This window comes from Bemisia tabaci, chromosome 3 (genome assembly GCF_918797505.1).
Source record: "Bemisia tabaci chromosome 3, PGI_BMITA_v3".
NCBI classification, from domain to species: domain Eukaryota; kingdom Metazoa; phylum Arthropoda; class Insecta; order Hemiptera; family Aleyrodidae; genus Bemisia; species Bemisia tabaci.
Genome location: NC_092795.1, coordinates 12,111,973 through 12,131,798, shown reverse-complemented (window position 1 = coordinate 12,131,798; position 19,826 = coordinate 12,111,973). Strand labels below are relative to the sequence as shown.

At 37.6% G+C, this 19,826-nt stretch overlaps 1 protein-coding gene across 3 annotated transcripts; it reads right to left on the bottom strand.

Annotated features, from left to right (window-relative positions):
* Nucleotides 1-11,343: 11,343 nt before the first annotated feature.
* Nucleotides 11,344-19,275, bottom strand: LOC109044242 (pseudouridine-5'-phosphatase). 3 transcript variants are annotated; one of them, XM_072297761.1, is made up of 4 exons: nt 19,048-19,275; nt 14,822-15,040; nt 14,135-14,367; nt 11,344-12,464 (listed from the first exon to the last, which is right to left on the bottom strand). In XM_072297761.1, the coding sequence occupies exons 1-4, from the start codon at nt 19,160-19,162 to the stop codon at nt 12,219-12,221; spliced, it is 813 nt and encodes a 270-aa protein (XP_072153862.1). In that variant the 5' UTR covers nt 19,163-19,275; the 3' UTR covers nt 11,344-12,218. The 3 variants fall into 3 exon arrangements, with proteins under 3 accessions (XP_072153862.1, XP_072153864.1, XP_072153863.1); XM_072297763.1 differs by lacking the exon at nt 19,048-19,275 and adding an exon at nt 18,918-18,960; XM_072297762.1 differs by lacking the exon at nt 19,048-19,275 and adding an exon at nt 17,982-18,095.
* Between the last annotated feature and the right edge of the window lie 551 nt (nt 19,276-19,826).

Here is a 19,826-nt window from a genome sequence, read left to right as displayed (position 1 = left end):
ATAGAAGTGCTAGAAAATGTAAGTTTCTCTTTTTTTCTCCAATAATCACCGTAGGTATTGCAAATTAAAGAAACCTTATTTTATTTTATCCACACAGTAAAACCTCAAGTATTTAGCCTGATTAGTACCAAATTATATGTAAAAAAAGGGATAACAAGTAGAGTTTAGAATTACTGTACAGCATTGGAATATGATTTTAGAATAGATTAACCCTAAGAAATGGATCACAGGTATTAGGCTGTTTTTTTTTTCATTTTTTAAGTTAACAATCCATGTATTTCTAACCTTGGCTGCAATTTGTCTTTTCCAGAGAGTACGAAAAGTTGCGCTGTAAGTATCGCATCCTAGAGGACAAGTATAATGGCTTGAAGGAGAAATTTTTGCAAATGAGGAATGATATCAGGTTGTCTGTCGAAAGAAAACGTCAGGCTAAAGCTACAGCAAAGTTTCAGCAACAATACCGTCAAAAAACAAAAGACACTTCTGCAGAGGACACTGATATCTCTATCATTCAAACCCGATCGTTAACTGACCGGTGAGCTTTTTTCCTTGAATTTCTCAGCAGTGAAGCCACTGTATTCTTCATTAACAGTTTAAACTGGAGTAAATATCATTTTTCTACCCGCCAACAGGCATTTGCTTATCAGCTGCAATCTTGCGCAAATGTTTTCCTTGTATGATAAAAGCTCTTAAAGTGAAAAAGTTAAAAGATCAGAAAAAATGTTAACTCAAGCCGCTTTACATCTTACCATTTTAAGCATGCTAACAAGATACCAGAAGCTAAAAACCATCTCTTGTCAAGCTTAGTTTTACTGAATTTGAATTTGGGATTCACTATGTTGCTGTAGAAACTGTTTTTTTTACTCATATCTTTTACTTTCAGGCCACGCAAAAAGAAGCTTGACTTGTATCCGGACAGTGATTCAAAAGGAGACACCACCAGCACAAGTTTGAGCATAGCGTCCAAGTTCCTCTCCAACAAAGAGACGAATTTCCGTCCATTTCGATATGATGAGTCCAGCACGACTGGACAGTCTGGCGAAGGGAAGAATAACAATCTCAAGCTCAATCCAAAAGAATTACTCTCCGATGTCGTGAGTGGTATGTATTCTGATGTGGACGTTTCATGCGATAAGCTGAATAATCTTTGTTTGGTCGGTGTGCTTCTTGGCACCTTGTTTTCAAAGCAAATTTTGTGATTCCGCATCGTTTTTCTGTGGCCTATCAAAAATATTCTCTGATATTTTCATGCAATAAATTGAAAGATTTTCTCTTGAAAAGTGAAATTTTAGCTAAAATTAAAGATTTTATTAGAACACTGCAATCAAAATACACATGTGTTATTCAAAATGTGTACTTTTCATTATGCTTGCGAAGTGTTACTCATAAGAAAAAAAATAGGGAGACAAGTTTAGCTGTAACATCTTCCATTTTACTTTGAAAGTATCACTCTTTCAGAATTTTAAGGTCTTTAACAAGATTGTTCAAAGTTCACAAAAGAACAAAAAGCCTCAGGTGAACAGAAAAGCAGGCACTTTGAAACATGTCAAATTTTCGTCTGTGAATTTTAGGAGATAGCTCCCTGCCTCTGTTCATCTTTCAAATGTCAAAAAGTGCTCAAATTATTTTAAAAGTTTTAAGTTGGGAAGTTCCTCCTATTTACTTTCCCTTCTATAATTATCGTTTTCTTACATAATTCACATGTTAACTTATTTTTTGTAGGATCAGGACGGAAAGTATGTTCTGAGCTGGAGTTATCCACTGGTAATCCAATGAACAATCCTAAAGAATGTCTCCGCAAACAGCTTGATAAACTCGAAGAAATTGACTCTGAACTTCCCCCAACTTCTCATGCAGACTCCTATCTGAGATATCCATTTATTGAAATAGGTCAGTGATCAAAATTAAACTTCACCTGTAGTTAAAGTAATATCCATTTTATGCTATCTCTTTCTTGTATCAGTAGAACCCTTCGTAAGGAATGGCCCTTATGTGGCCATGTTTGATATTTATGCACAATCGGATATAGCGTAGCCTATAAGCTGTGCGCAGCTAATCTAAATTTGTTGTGAAGAAGGTGAGTTCATGAAAGTGTGCATGAACAACGAATTAATTATCTCAGAAAATTAGCCTAATATATTGTACAAAAAAACTTACAATTAGCTTTTTTTTTGTTTTTTCCGACCTAAGCAGTGTTTTTTGTTTTCTGTTCGCTAATCTGCCTACAATCTTGTATGTTTGCATTTCTTAAACAGATAACAAATTAAACGACCAGCTAGATGCTGAAATTGAGTTTTATCGCCATCGACTTTTGCTCGAGTATGACAATGTGGTGCGAGCCAAGGAGAAACTCCGTGAAGACGAACAGAAGGTTGCACGGTCGAAGTATTCCGTACCAAACACCCAGCTGAATTCTTTTCAGCGTTTGCAATTGGTTTGTACCATTTTCAACAATTTTGTACCACACCATACTTTCTCATGTTTTAGATTTTTTTGCAGCTGGAGTTACCATTATTTCAGGTGGCTTTTATTGTTTCAGACATGATTTGGGGAGGAAAAGTATACAGAATCGGTAAAAATTGTACAACTCACAAAAATCAGCCTGTAAGAGCTCCTTACATATTCAAATATACATAATTTACGAGTTTAGTATAGTAACTTTTTGGGTTTGGGTGGTGATAGGTTTACAAAATGGATTTTGTTAAATAACTTCTATCATTATTTAGTTCTGCAATGGGCTTGTTACAAACTTTTGCTAGAGCAAAAATTAGAGTCGTTTCCTATAGATAATGCCTCAAAAATCATGATGAGCGCATCAGCAAAGTCTGAAATGCACTCATAACTTCACAATCTGCACAAGAAATTTGCGTTTTTTTGAGCTCCCCGCTTCACAAACGATATTACGGCACAAGTGAACATTTTGTCAGAGGAGTCTCTCCATCGTCGGCAATATTCATCATGGCCGACGCTTCTGCAGTTCTGCGCATAATTTGAGGAGAGTTCAAGGTCAATCAAGGCGGGCGAGGAAAATATGAACGTAAACACATACATACATACGAGTCGCTGTTATAGCGCTCTTTGGCGCTTTGCGACACCTAATCGCCACAAAGCTCGGTCTTCCCACAGGTTATCAGGGAGTTGACACTCCCTCATCTCACTTAACACCCCTGTCGCCAACCTCTCACTGGGCGTCCCCTTCGCCTCCTCCCAGGAGGAACCCAATCAAGCATCTTTTTTGGCAGCCTCTCTTCCGTCATCCTATTGACATGACCATACCAAACAAGTTATTTGGTCATGACGTCGAACACGATGTCATTTTCGACTTCCATTATCTGACGCACTCTATCATTACGGACCTGATCTCTCCTAGAAATTCCTGCCGACCTTCTCCAGAAATCCATCTCCGTTGCTCTTAGCATATCCTGTGTCCGTTTCTTCAGCTGCCAAACTTCACATCCGTATGTTAATATACTTTTGACTACAGCGTTGTATCCTCTTGTTATCTTTGGAAATCCGCTGATCCCAGAGGATTCCATTTAACATCGCTATAGCCTTCCTTGCTAAGGTGTTCCTTTCCCTGATAGCTTGATCCGTCCTTCCATCCTGGGTCAACCGCACTCCCAAGTACTTGAAGTGCTCGCAGCATTTGATCTGCTGCCCATCCTCCAACTCAATGCTTTGCTGATCACCACCAAAAGTCATCTTCTCAGATTTGGATATGCGTAAACACGCAGATTGTTATCTGGTCTTATCCTGGTCAGGTGTTATCTCATCCCATCACGCGTGTTTTGGCGGATTGCTGTAGGCCATGGTGAATATTGCTGACGATTGAACGACTCCTCTAACAACATGTTCACCTGTACCGTAGTTTAGGGATGGTCGAATCTTTAGAAATGGAATATCTTATATTCAAAATATTGGCACTGAGATAATCGCATCACATTCGAATATTTGCTTCCGAAGTATTCAAAATTGCAAGATTCGATTTCTCTAATAATCGTAATTGGAAAGTTTTGAATATTCGAATAATCAAATTTGAATTCAATAACCGTCCATCCCTATCGTCAATCTCGTTATTAATTAAAACTCGTCCACATCTCCACAGGGGCGTGACTGAACGTCTTAGTTAATAGTGTCATTTATCTCTATTAATAACAGTACCACGTTCCATGGTTAAAAAAAAAATAAAAAATCGAAGCAACAATCGAAATATTTGAATATTCGCTTCCGAAGTATTCAAAATTGCAAGATTCGATTTCTCTAATAATCATAATCAAAAAGTTTTGAATATTCGAATAATCGCATTCAAATTCGATAACCGTCCATCCCTACCATAGTATCGTTTTTGAAGTGAGAAGCTTAAAAAACCGCAAATTTGTTATGCAGATTGTGAGGTTATGAGTGCATTTCAGACTTTGCCGATACGCTCGATTTTTGAGGTATTATCTATAAGAAACAACTCTAATTTTTGCTCCAGGCCCATTTTACATTTTCTACAAATTCTCAGCTCATTAAGATTATCTTGAAAACATATTTTGAACGGTGAGACTTTTGGTTTCTGTTTCTTGATAATACAAGCACATCAAACAGATGAATATAATATCGGTGAAGCCTGTTTCTCTTATTTTAAAATGTATCATCTACATCTACAATTTCAATGCACTTCAAATCGAGAACACTATTCCCCTCGGAAAATTCTCAGAAATCCGAGTGTCATCAGAGACTGTGCACTGATAAATAAATTACCCGTAAATTAGTATCATTTGCAAGTGAGCGGTCATCAATGTGATGCATTTTATTGGTTCAAAGGAAGAAGAGCTTGTAGCCTTGGAGGCGTCTGTTGAAAGGACAAGAGCATTGCTGACAGAAAAATTCAAGAGACTTCGTCTTATGCATCAAACTTTGGACGCAGCTTTGAACATTCCACTTGATCAGAATATGGTCCTTGCATCTCAAGAGTCTTCTCCAACCTCATCAGCAGGTACTTTCTCTTCTCTTCTAATTATGAAAATATATGAGATGAGCCTCCATTACTCAACTCAGTTGAATAGAGAACACTCCCGTAAATGGGCAGTTTAAATTATTCCAAAAAGTCTCTTAGGTCTTTACCAATATTTTTACTCCCAAGTAGTGATGAATCTCTTGACTAATTGTAGAACTTTAAATGGAAGCAATAGTTTCATTTCCAACGAAACAGAAATGGGTCTGTTGCGTACAGGAGATACAGCCAACTAAGTATATTTATCAAGGGGAAATTCACTGGAAAACCACATTGGGCTTATCAAAAAAGCCTGAAATCCACTTCTTAGGGCGCAATCTGTGTAGTATGTAATGTAACACACTTTTTCCAATTTACTACATATGCCCCCAGTTTTTCTTGGTGGCCCGGTAGTAAGGTTTGCCCGGAGAGAGACCTATCCTAAATAATCAAACAATCTTTCGAAGTGTTATAAACTCACCTTGCGTAAGATTTCAATTGAAAGATTCAAAGTTGTGGTTTTTACAAAATAAATGAAGAAAAAGGAAACAAACACTTGAAAACGATTGAAATCAAGGAATGGAAAAAGTTATAGTGAAATCGTTTGTTTACTCGGGTCAGTTTTTTTTACTTCTCTGCCTGTGCTAATCTGGTCTGCAGTGACTGAAAAAAACTGCCTGCAGAAGTGGGAAATTTGCGCGTTAAGGAATAGATTTCAAACTTTTTGGTTGTGCCTAACGCGATTCTCCTGCGTGTTAACCATTTTACAGTGTATTAATCTGGCTGTATCTCTCGCATGCAACAGACCTATTCAAAATTGCATAATTTTGCTTGAAGTCCATGCTACGCAGGACATGCAGTAACAGCATCAGTTTGCTTGCACACATCTTGCACTAGAAGCGTTAATTCAAACTTTGCAAGTTCTAGTACATCATCAACATGGAGTGCTAACCTCAATTCCTTCTTCTTCTTTTTGTTATTTTAGTGGCTTTTAATCCAGTAGAGGAGCCTACAGCCATCCAGAGACATTTAGTATAATATTTTAGGAGTAGGATTTATTAGGTGTAGGGTTAGGAATATTTGTGGTGTTTATTTTGAAGGAAAAAAAGGGTAGGATCTGAAAAACCAACACCATTTTCACATTCTGAAACCTCAATTCCATCAACCATGCTATTCATAGTTAAACATTTTGTGGAATAAGACTCAAAAATATTTTAACATATTTGAATATATCGGTCCGCTTTGAAAGTGAAGGCTCATTAAACGATGATTTTTTATGACCAGAGATTCTTTTTGTAAGTAAATTTGTGTTGAAAATAAGGAATTTTAAACTGTCCTCATTTAAAATTTTAGAACCTGGCAGTCAAAAAGGCGATAACGCACCCATCCTGCCAAACAAGCCTCAATGTGGTGTTCAAGAAGCTGTGCAAACGAAAATGAGTCCCAGCTGTGACGTTCAGGAACCACCAAGCAAACCAGACGGTATCCATGAGAAAATCTCGGAACTGAAGGACTGGCTGAAGAAAGTATCTGCTTCAAGTAAATAGACCTTTTTCTCCTCAATTAATATGCGTTCGCTTTTGAAAGTCATGAAAAGAATGACATAGAGCATTTTAAAGTTTGGTTTCCCCATTTAATTAAATAATTAATTTATTATAGTCCTTTGGGGAAAAATGCATTTTATAGGGTCTGCAAATTATAAAATGGATTGCAGTAAAACCATGTCGTTCTAGGCTGCATTACTAAAAAACAAAAACAAAAACAAATGGGGATTTAACGAGGCATGGAAACCCTCCGATGAATGACGGACGTCATTTGAGAGATGGTGCAAAAAAACTAAGAATTTTCTTTTTCTTTAAAATAAAGAAAATATCAGAGAACGAGGAAATTCGAGAATCCTAGACACCATGAAGAAAGTTAGACCACACTTTTTTTCTTCTTTTTTTTAAATCTGAATAGCAATGTTTAAATTAAAAGTCTACAAAAATTCCAAATTTTGACTCTTGAAGCAAAGTCCGAGGTTAAATTTAGTGTTGAGTGAAAGCACAGAGATATGTTTGTACTTATTCTTACGTGTATTTTTGTTTGTTTGTTTGATTTTCTGTTTATATTTGATACCTAAGTTAATTCTTCTCTGTTATTATATTTTTCCTTGGAAACTGTGAAGGTCAACTCCGCCAAAATGCACAATAATTGGAGTACACATTCCCCTCTTGTATGCAAGCCATCTTCTATGTTAGAAATTTGTCGAAGATGGAAGTTTTCATTGGTTTTTTACAATGACAGTCATTTTTTAAAACTATTATGTCTTCTATTTTTAGTCTAGCAGCAAATGGAACTAAATCTCTAGTCAGAATAAAATTCTCATATTATTATTTATACTGAAAAAAGATACATGCTAAATGTAGATTTTGTATTTTTGCATGCTCGCAAGAAGTTTTTACGTGAAACTTGGATGTCAGTATATATCGCACATTGTTAGGTTAGCTTATGTAGCATGGTCATATCTCAATTTGATTAGCTGGCCTGATTCATGAAATTGACTGATTCGAATGCTATGATCTCAGTTTTAGGTTTATCGCTTTAAGTTCCTTTTTCCTTTCCAAAAGTAATCTCATCTAGTCAGATATTGTTTAAATTTTTTTCTACCTCCTGATTTTGCTTTGATCTTAATGTTTTTTTCTTATTTTCTTGTATGCTCTAACTAAAAGGCGCAACATTGATAGAGTCAGGAAAATACTGTCTCGATAAAGTTTAAAATGACGCACTACATGTAGTTATCATCTTTTAGACCAAGGTCACCGGTAAAAAAAACCAGGAAAACTAAGTTTCCGAGTAACAGTTTTTAGCACTTCCCATTTTTATAAAAATGTGATTTGTCATTATTTCTTCATGATCTGTCGAGTTATTTTTTATATCGTCAATATATTTTGTTTGGCTCATGATTTTTCTAAAAGTTTCTCAATATTTTGCACATACAGATATAGTTTTCTGAAAACGGTTTTACATGTTTTGTCATTGTGTACCAAAACCGTCTTCAAACTAGAAAGGTCAACCTACAAAGGTCTTCAAACTATCCCTCGCTATCATAAGCACTTATGTCTCTAAAAATTCTTCTAGTTTTGTACGAGATTTAATTTGCATTCTAACCACCAGATATTACATTGACACGTATCATATCGCACAACAGAAGTATGTAATTAAAATGGCTTGTTTTTCTGTGTTATGTGACGTAAATATCTTCTTAAACATGACTCAGATGAATTAAATAGGTCAACTAGAAAAACTGTTTGCAGCAGTTTGATAAAAGGTCGAAAACTCCTGACCTTGAGGGCGGGCAACATAAAACATGTCTAGTATGCAAAGTGTTGAGGCCTTTTGAAAGTGGGTATGTTTGTGTTTAATTATTAATTTCTTTCTTTTTCTGTTTTTTCTGCTTTAATCTGAATCTATTTTTGTGCATAAACTACTTGTCAACTCAATCTATGAGGTATTATTCATCAACTCAAAATGACTGTCGCATTACATCGTCTGATTCTTCTGGTATTAATGGACTAGTAAAATGGAATCAAATTTGTTTACTATCTATTATTCATTTCATGAATGCACCAGTCGGACACGTGGGTTAAAAAAGTCTGTTTGCCAGGAGCAATTTTTCGATTTCATTTTACAGACTAATATTACATTCACTGTTGAAGCACACCAAAAAGTTTATTTTGAGGTCTAAGAACTTCCAAAGTTGCATGCTAATGAATTTATAAAAAAAATGAATGTCAATTTGTTGTAGTGCATTTGCTCTCAGCAGTAGGAATAGTTGCATACCAGGATGGATGATAAAAATAATCTTACGCAATTGTATCCAATTTTAAAAACGTAGCCATAAAATTTTCTCTCTACTAAATCCAAACTTCACTGAAGTGACTTATGAATCAACCACAGAAGATTTCTGTCGTCAAAACTGAGCGTTAACTAATATCTCAAATCATATTTAATTATCATTATCTCAAAGTTACTAATTTCTGTTCTTATTAGGTTTTTAGATGTTCTGGAATTGAACATATTACTATTTTCAATCTAACCACTCTAGTCGCAACATATGTTCAATCAGTTTTATCTTAGAATTCGTGATTGTTGCTCATATATTTTGGCAACCTGTTAGGAATGTCAAAGAGCTTTCAAGGAGAAATTTTATGGCTACCAGTAAGCAAGCTGTAACTAAATATGTTTTACTATAATTTATGTAAACTCATGCTGTAAAACTATTTTCTTGCTTTTAAGCGTAAAATTTTCATTATAGTGTAATAATATTAGAATGAAGACTTTTACCGCTTTCGGTGGTTTAGATTTAAAGGTAAAACTTACCAAAAAAATCTGCACCTAACAAAATCATACAATCAATATTTTTTTAATCTTTTAAGTGAAGTGGTTGTGAATTCACTGAGGTGAACTTTGTGGTCCGTCCGAGATTTGAGGTTGTAAAATGAACCATCCAGAACGCATCACAGTAAATGCTCATGGTTCCTTATTATTCTTACAACGCTTCTTCCTAATTTCTGTTTTAATTTGACTCATGTTGTCCTTGATCAAGTGTAAACTTTTTGTGGGTTTAATTGTATCATTATTTGTGTCTTTAGTGTATGGTCTTGACATTGTGGCTCATGTCTAACATTTGTAACTACAGTCTCTTAATGTAAACTGGCTGTGATTTGTTTTTAGTGAAATTAGCTCGTAGTAATTGTATTTCTTTCTAAGCTTCAGTACGGTTTGACTTTAGAAGGATAAAAATTCCATTTTCCAAATCCAGTTTTTTTTGGAACTCACCGAAAAATTATACTTCAAAAGAAATAAAAGAGTTTAAGCCTCAAAATGGACCACTTGACAATGTTCGAATTTAAACATTCTGATAAATGCTTCCCAACTAAAATTTCACGGAGAACACGGTTTGCGCAACGAAAACTACCGATATTCACGTTTTTAGTTTGCGCTGGTTATGGTAAATTTGAATTCCCCACTCACAAGAAAAACGATAATTTTCTTGAATCAAAATATGCACCACAACGGTTGTGACAGGCTTCTGAATCAGGCAATGTTCCTTCCCCACCTTGTGTTGTTCAAAGTGTGAATAATAAACAACAGCTAAGCCAAAGCACCGAGATTGAGGTTGCCATATTTTCCTACCGCATCAACTGTCATCTGCACGATTTGACTCTGGTAGACGTTTGTTTTTTCATTAGCAGGAGGTTTGAATTTAAGCTTTAAAAAGTTTAAAATGTCTTAGTTAGGAGCCTCCTTCAGTCCCATTGCGCGATGTGTGTTCTACATGAAATTTTGATCGCAAAACATGCATCAGAATGCTCAAATTTATATCATGTCTAATGAGCCATTACAATTTAAGTTATGACAAAAATTGTATGAAATGTAAGTCGCTTCTTGTGCCCTCATTTCTTTCCCTGGCAGAAGTGGTTCCATTTGATAATAATCTATGTTGAATCGATAATAACCTAAAGATTATTAAGATCAAAATCAAAAGGTTACTTAATAAAAATGATTCACTGATAATTCCATGCAAATCATGTATGTATGTAATGAAAATGAATGCAGTAATGAGTAATTGAGTATTGAAATGTGCAAAATGTATGTATTCGTAAGCAAATGCTATTTCCTCCCAGCCCTTGAGCTGGTTCTGGCTCAATACTCACGAGTATTTTGTAAAACTTTCAATAATTTGAAATTCTGAAAAATCGCAACTTTTTTTCAATTCTAGTACCTACAGTAACTAATTTAGTCCTTAATCACTTGCATCAACATAAAAAAAATTGTCAATAGTCTCTCGGAATCTCAGAAAAAGAGCAGCCCTTTACCCACATTAAGATTTTGAGGTTATTTCATTGAAAAATTCGTAAATTTCATTCGTAGCCTTAAATAGATGCTCACTCAGTCATTCTGAAAGTCTTAAAGATTTGTACATTACTGCTCAACCTGAGACTGTATTTATTCAACAAATGTTCGAAGTGATGTCTCAGTTTATGAATGTCCTGATGGGGCTGTGAGAGATTTTTTAACAATTTTCCAAAATGAATTGAATCAATGTCATTTTTTATACAGGCCAGAAAAACTGTTTCATTCCAGTACGTTTGTAAATAAATCTATGCAAAATTAAAAAAATACGTCCCCATCAGATATACCTTTTATCAAACATATTTATGTGTTAAGTTGTTGGCTTTGCAACTAAGTTGTGCACGGCTCATTCTGTAAAAGTGAACTTTCTTTTTTATACTCAATTGAAAAACCCAAGAATTGGATTTTGTCTTGGTTATTATAATCAAAATTCTTAAAATTAATAATAAATCTAACTGCAGTGTTAATACTTTGTTCCGGTTTTTATTTCAGGTCAACTAGGAAATGAGGTTTAAATTTTGGAAATTGAATTGAATTTCTTGTATTTTTTTTCAACAAATACTACATGGTATTTCCTCTTTGACCAATTTTTTTCATACCTACTATTTTTCAAGTACTGACTTTTACAACTATTTCTCTTATTTTTACATTGTGTACAAATAGGGTATAATTTTTCAAGTAAATTTTGGGGCTAGTTTCTTTAAAAATTATACCCTGTTAGCACAAACTGTCACAATATTTTTCAAATGATATACTCAGTACATATGTATACTTATATAGTGTGTAATCATAAATACATATACCTATATGTATGATATGAACAAGAGAGAGGAGTGACGTTAGTACTATAGGTAGTAGGAGTTATAATAAGTACTATATCGACTGTGAAACTACCAGATCACGTATCTTGTTTGTGGTGTTTAAAAATCTTTGCTCTCATTTTATTTTTTCTGGAAAAGAACAAATCAATCAATATTATTTCTTGAAATTTTTACCAAGTTTTCCTCGTATAGAGAGGGAGAAGCACAGACTTTTTCAAGAATTAATGTTAAGTAGTTTTCCATTTAAAAGATAAAGCATGACAGGAAGTCTACAATGTCACAAACCGAGATACGAAGTCTGGTGGTTTCACCATCGATGTATTGTATATACTACATGCTATATATATGTACTAATTAATATTATTTTCTGACCGCTGTGGAAATAGATGTAAATGTACCTCAATTTGCAGAAATTGCGAAAATTTGTGACTGGAAGCTTGAGGTAAATTTACATGTATGTACGAATATAATATGTAATAAGAGATGCGGATAAGTCGAGACCAGACTTCGGCTGAGGGTGATCAAACGGGAGGCCAGGTGGTGTCAGGGTTCTCATCGTCCGAGTCGGGGATGTTGTCGTCGGCCGGGACGTCCCTGAAGGGAGGCCAGCCGTAGGCCTCTGGGTCGAACTTGTATAAGTGGCGTAGTACTTGCGTAGCCCCTTCTCTCTTCTCTAGGGGTGTAATCTTCTCTGGCAGCATGGCGCACTGCATGCCTGCCGCTAGCGCTGCCTGCAGGCCGTTGTGCGAATCCTCGAACACGAGCACCTGTAAAAAAAATGCGCAAGGGTGAGAACAGACCACTGGGCAATTTTGAAAACTGGTGAAGTAAAGCGAAGAAGAAGGAAGTAAAAGAAAAAGCAGCACCTACGTCGACCTGGGGTGCAAAAAGTTCCAAAACGCGACCGTTTGCTGCGATCTGGGGGTAAATTCCCTACCCTGGTAAAAATTGGCAATAGGAGCTGCCCTTCAAAATACCATGGTAATTCTTATAGCCGGCTGTAGAAGGCGATAGAAAATCATAGAGCTGGCTGTAGAGAGCAAAGAAAATCATACAGCCGGTGAGCCAGGCCATAGGAAGCGTTAAAAAATTATACAACCGGGCTATATACATAGGGTGTCCCAAAAGTACTGCCCCTTTTTCCGCAGAGGGCGAAAGAATGCAGATATCAAAATACGGTTTGTGTGAGGTTATAGTCCTAGTAATTACCTATAAAACAAGACCAAGTTGAGCTCTGTAGCTTAAAATTTGACCGAGATACAGCATTTTGAAAGTGACGTGTCAAGGTGCCGCCTACGAGATTTTCAAAATTTTTTTACGGACGAACCCTAGGACGAACAGACACGACGCATCTGCAGGTGGTCCTTTAAGATCCGGTGCAATGAACTTTTTGAGATGTCAATCAACACCTAAAACTTACGCAAGGATAAATGACGGTCTCCTCGAACAACAGCAGCAACGGTACCGATTAATTCGTCTGTGGTGGAGGTAGACGGTCGGCCCGGTTTCGCGGGACTTTCCGCCGATTCGCGGCCGCCAGAAAAAGATTTAAACCAACGACCAATGCTACTTCTGTCCAAACAGTCGTCTTTATACACGCCTTTCATTTCATTAAAAGTGTTTTTTTACTGACATTCCTCGACGAAAACAATGACGAATAACGTGGTGTTGTTCTTTTTCTTAATTCGGTACTCATCGCGAAAGAAACTTCCAAAACGACAGAGGGATGAACTCAGATTGACGTGCCGGGAAAGCTTGACCAACTTGGATGGCACTAGCGGACACTTTCAATCCTGTCGTTGGTCTGCATAGGGGCGCTTACACGTTGCCAAATGCCGCCTAAAACACAGTGTTGCCATATGTTTCTGACCGCTTCTTCTTCTTCTTTTTAAAACCGTTTCATTCTTAAACTTGGTTTTTTCTTTCGTAAAAAATGTTGAAAATCTCGTAGGCGGCACCTTGACACGTCACTTTCAAAATGCTGTATCTCGGTCAAATTTTAAGCTACAGAGCTCAACTTGGTCTTGTTTTATAGGTAATTACTAGGACTATAACCTCACACAAACCGCATTTTGATATCTGCATTCTTTCGCCCTCTGCGGAAAAAGGGGCAGTACTTTTGGGACACCCTATGTAGTTCATTGCCTGGCTGTAGCTTTATTGCGATCGGCTGTAAAAGGCGATAAGAAATCGCACAGCCGGCTTTAGAAGCTATAGAGAATCTTATGGCTGTAGGTCTATGGTATTTTGGAACACAGAGCCCTATGCTAATTTTTACTAGGGTAGTTTCCCAGTTCATAATATAGGAACAAATTTTCCAAAAATCTTGAAAATTCTCGACATCGTTCTCTTGCCAAACTTTGAAGTCGATATTTCTTGAAAGCTTACTCTTAAAAGGTACTTTCATTTTTCCGAGGAAACGAGTATACTACTGCACCTTAGAGGGATCAGGTTTTTCCTTGAATCTTGAGGCGCACACGAGAAATATGTCCGGAGCCGGTTTACCGCGCTTGACCTCTGGGTCATCTGCGCTGGTGACCACGTGGTGGATAAGCGTGAAGTACAGTTTATGCTTTTCTGTCAGTAGATCGAACCATCGCTTGCTGTTGCTAGTGGCTACTGCCATTGGTATTCCGTAGTAGTATAAGTGCCTTGTTATTCTATCGATGCCTGAAATAGTAGCAGACAGAGTGAAACAATGTGGAATTCAAGTAAATTTCAGGATATCTGTGAAATCTCAGAATTGTTGACTTCAATTTATTTTTTTACCTTTAAAATTTTTACGTACAGGATTCAGCAAAATGTCATTGACCCTTTCCTTATTTTTTCTGAGCGTAAATTATACTTAGATTTCTCCAAAAATTCAAAAAAAATTTTTCTAGGTATCTCATAAATTTTAACAGGTTTATTTTTCACTGTATTCATCATTTTTTTTACGCTCGAATTTTGAAGTCATTATGTTGATCCGATAAGGAAAAGACAAAGTCCTGCTCAATCATGCAACATCGCATTTTAATGTCTTGTCGAAATTTTATTTAAAAAAAATGCCTGCTGGATAGAATGAATTTGATACATCTCTGAAGAGATCACGAAATTGGCAAAAAGCTTCAGATGCGAATCTTACCTGGCATCAGTTTCGCATTTCTACACTTTTCCGTGGCTAGTTTTTCGAAGTCTTTCCCGAAGACTTCCTTGGAAACGTTTAGTTTGAGGCCATTGATGATCGTATTGATACAATCGTCCGCTTCCGTTCCTTTTGTCTTCAACAAAATTTCGTCTGGTAATTTCTTCCCATGCATTTCCGAAACAGCTCTGAAGCAGTCATCGTAGATTTTCTCTGTATCTTCAAGAGTGGACAAAACAAAAAGACATTATTCTCACACAGCTAACTTTGTCGCGTGCATATCAATGGTGAAACAATTAAATCAGATACCTAATTTGCAACGTTGCAAAGTTCCTGTCATATTTTATTATTCTTTTTAAAGGAAAATGATCATATCCGAATTAATACTTGAGTGCATTTTTGCTCTTTCACCGGCATTTCCGGAAAATTTCGGGAAAAAGTACATAGGTACCTAATTACCTATCTTTTAAAAGGAAAAAAACAAGAGGAGAAATATTGCAACACTGTAAAAAAGATCCTCCATGTAGTTGTTTGACCAAGCAAGGGTTGGGTACCCTTAGGGTCCCCTTAAGGGTGGGTTGCGCTCCAGAATCTCAGTTGAGCCAAGACCATTATTTAAAGGCGGTTTCAATTCCGGAGAAAAACTTATCTACTCGTGTAGCGATTTTTAGTATCGTTGCATGTTGCCTACCCGTTCAATTTAAGTCGTGGATATTATCAAACTTTTTCCGAAATTAAATTCGGATTTCTTTAATGGTCCAGGGCCAGATTTAGGGGGTGGCCACATGGGCCGCGGCCCATGATGGCAAATTTTACAATTTTTTTTACATATATTAAAAAAAAAATCGGATTCAGAAAAAAAATACAAACTAGAAAAGGCGACAAAATCTATCATTTTCTGAGAGAATAGTAATTCCTAATTTTGTCGTCTTTTGGTGATACAAGGGACAGCACCTTTAATTAGGTAGTCGAGTTAAGAGAGAAATCAAACACACAATTTGACCTGGAACGGCGCGGCGCAGAGAGCAACGATGTCAAAGGGCTTGAGATGAAAAGGAGGTGTTCTCGGCGCGGCGGTCGGCATGTAACACATATTAGCGCCTACATAACTGCATGAATACTTCACGCATTGCGTCAAACAGTGCGGTCAGAAGCGGTTGGCGTGAAACGCATAGCGCCTACAAGACTGCATGAATACTTCACGCATTGCGCCTATGCGGTCAGCGCGACACGGCGCGGCGGAAGTTGAGATTATTAAACCACATTTATGTTTGTTCTTTCATAATTTTTTCTTTTATTTCTTTAAAATGGAAGGCTTTGTCCACACAGAGATAGGTTTACGGAACTTACTTTTGCGCAAAGTTCCGTGAACTTTTGGTAATAGTGTTGACGAGGCTTTCGCAAAAAATGTGTCCAACACGAGTAAACACGTCTTATGCACCCCTTCCCCTGTTCGTTTTTTATTGATGTTTCAAAACGAATGAGAAGGGAGCGGCAAAATACAGGCGGCCCATGGGCGGCAAGTAGGTAAATCCGGCCCTGTAATGGTCGCATGTGTTGCCTATCCTCTCTGCTCTGGGCATATACGAGGGTAATCCATAAGTCCTGCGCGTTCTGTTCTCATTTCAAAGTTATTAGAGATAGGGAAAATCCGATTAGATGCGCATATGAGGCATACTCTCAGCTTTAATTTAAGCCCGAGTTTTTAAAAATCAGATGAACAGGACGCTCAGGAGGTCATTTGTCCGTTCTCCCGCCGAAGTCGATGCGCTTTCCGCTACCCTCAGGCGCGCGATAAGTCAGCACTTTCGGAACCCTACCTGGCACGAATTTGTTTTAATTCAACCATTTATGAACGATTTAATGGAATGGCAGATCGAGAAATTACAGGAATATATTGGAGCATTTCGTTAAATGTCATTCGGCGATCTTCGCGGCGACTTATTGTACTAATAAGTCAATATCGATCACACCTTAGCCTGCCATTTCTGGCTGCATCAAGCACACCTCTGTTCTTCCTCCGCGAAAAGATTGGGTCAACCTCCGGACATTTCCATCGCTCATCGCATTTTTCCCGTAAACCGCTTGAAGTCTGCGAATGATGTCACATGGCCTAACGCCTTCCAAAGTCAAAAATCGAACTACTGGCCGAACTTCACAGTTCTCTGGCTTTGAAAGTGCCATAACTTTACAACACACTTTACAGAATAAGCTTGCGTACATGTGTCGAAAGAACACTGATCGCACTCATCAACGAAGGTCCAAAAAAACAGCATGCTAAACACATTAATAACCTGGTAAAAAATATTGATGAGGATTTAAATGCGATCGGATCACATTGGCCGCAATCGTTCACACATCTTGTACTTAGCACGGATACTGTGCGCCTAGAGGTGGCGGGGAACAAATCGACTTCGGCGCGGGCGAACGGAGAAATGACCTACTGAGCGTCCTGTTCATCCGATCTTTAAGAACTTGAGCTTAAATTAAAGCTGAGAGTATGTCTCATATGCGCATCTAATCGGATTTTCTGTATCACTAATAGTTTTGAAATGAGGGCAAAACGCGCAGGACTATTGGGATTACCTACCCTCGTAACAGGGCATTTAAACTGTAAAGGCACAGCATAGGCGCGGGCCTGAAGGGCCCGTACCAAAACATTTGGCTCCTTCCCCCAAAATGTAAACTTATTAATTTTTTTTTTCGACTATAGATTTTTCGAATGTTTTGCATAGGTTTGTAGTTAAGCATGGCGGGCGCGGGCTTTCTTACTTTCGTTCCTTTCCTGTGCTAAAACATGTCAATAAAATTGCCTAAAATTGCGGTTCAGGGGGTTCAAATTTCAATTTCTTCCAAGGTTAGCCCCCCCCCCCCCCCCCCGGACTGGGCACGAAAATTCCTCTTTTAACTACTCTCTCTATGGGGTGCTTTCAGGATGGCCCCGTACCACAAACAGCTCCAATAAAATATGTAAACCAAATCAGACAATGGCATGTATTTCCTTTTTTTTACGAGCCGGACGGATCACTTGTGTCGATTAATATTGCAATTTTACAGCCACGCCGTCCCAAAAAATTCAAATTTATTTCACCTTTTTTTAAAATAAAGCTGTTTTTTTATATCAGTATTCAGTGGAATAATGTCAAAGAGTTTTTCTTACCAAGCACAACCCCATCGAGATCGAACATGACGTGCGTTGCCGGGTTGAACTTCTTCTTGGGCGGTATTGTTGGCTGCTACTTTTTTTTTTTAAATCAGTATTCAGTGGAATAATGTTAAAGAGTTTTCTTACCAAGCACAACCCCATCGAGTTCGAACATGACGTGCGTTGCCGGGTTGAACTTCTTCTTGGGCGGTATTGTTGGCTGCCACTTTTTTTTTTTTTATATCAGTATTCAGTGGAATAATGTCAAAGAGTTTTTCTTACCAAGCACAACCCCATCGAGATCGAACATCACGTGCGTGGCCGGGTTGAACTTCTTCTTGGGCGGTATTGTTGGCTGCCACTTTTTTTTTTTTATATCAGTATTCAGTGGAATAATGTCAAAGAGTTTTTCTTACCAAGCACAACCCCATCGAGATCGAACATCACGTGCGTGGCCGGGTTGAACTTCTTCTTCGGTGGTATTGTTAGCTGCTGTTTTTTTTTTTTTATATCAGTATTCAGTGGAATAATGTTAAAGAGTTTTTCTTAACAAGCACACCCCCATCGAGATCGAACATCACGTGCGTGGCCGGGTTGAACTTCTTCTTCGGTGGTATTGTTAGCTGCTGTTTTTTTTTTTTTTTATATCAGTATTCAGTGGAATAATGTTAAAGAGTTTTTCTTAACAAGCACACCCCCATCGAGATCGAACATCACGTGCGTGGCCGGGATGAACTTCTTCTTCGGCGGTATTGTTAGCTGCTGTTTTTTTTTTTTATATCAGTATTCAGTGGAATAATGTTAAAGAGTTTTTCTTAACAAGCACACCCCCATCGAGATCGAACATCACGTGCGTGGCCGGGATGAACTACTTCTTCGGCGGTATTGTTAGCTGCTGTTTTTTTTTTTATATCAGTATTCAGTGGAATAATGTTAAAGAGTTTTTCTTACCAAGCACACCCCCATCGAGATTGAACATGACGTGCGTTGCCGGGTTGAACTTCTTCTTGGGCAGTATGTTGGCTGCTACATTTTTTTACATCAGTATTTAGTGGAATAATATGTTAAAGAGTTTTCTTACCAAGCACAACCCCATCGAGATCGAAAATGACGTGCGTGGCCGGGTTGAACTTTTTCTTGGGCGGTGGTGTTGGCTGCTGGTCGTAGAACTCCCTGCCGGCAGTGGCGTGCGACATCTCGACTTAGCACTTGGCGACACCTCACGAACCGAATCAAAAGCCGAAACTGCACCGCAGTCGTCGCATCCACCGTCACGAGGAACCATTAAATGGTAGCCACGTTTTCTCAAATGACTCGTAGAGATCAAAATCACTGCGGAGGAGATAAGGTTAGCTATCGATGCATTTTCATCCATAATGCTCTTTCTTTGTAAGTTCCAAAACAAAACGTCCATGATGACTGGAAATTTCTCCAAGAAAAAGAGAACATAGTGGCTACTACGGTTATTGGAAAGAGATAGAGTAAAAGGGACTTGATAGCATCGCAACGCTGCCGTGATACGGAAGAGTCGTTAGAGGGTGATTTCACGATAAGATGAATAGTCGTGTCGCCGTGGGTTATAAACGACATGGGGCACAATGATTGAAAACCAGTTGATAAATCAATAGGAATGATGTCCCTGAACTTACCCATGCTAAACAATATGAGAAATTATTTTTATATTTAATAATAAGAGACTTTAAAGGCCGAAAATTTCCGGTCGGTTACGCGTCGCCAACCCCGATTTTGAAGCAAAGGAGCAATTTGCGGTAAATCAGTACTGATCATGAATTCTTTGGCAACCATAAAGATAAAATTGGTGCACTTTTATTTTTAAGGTGTTGCACATTTTAGCTATTC

Excerpts from the sequence above, each read along its gene's own strand:
- LOC109044242 (XM_072297761.1), bottom strand. The coding sequence starts at position 19,162 with ATGTCGCACGCCACTGCCGGCAGGGAGTTCTACGACCAGCAGCCAACA. Across the intron at positions 15,041-19,047 it reads TCTCGATGGGGTTGTGCTTG|ATACAGAGAAAATCTACGAT; the intron begins GTAAGAAAACTC and ends CCACTCTTGAAG. Across the intron at positions 14,368-14,821 it reads AAATGCGAAACTGATGCCAG|GCATCGATAGAATAACAAGG; the intron begins GTAAGATTCGCA and ends CTACTATTTCAG.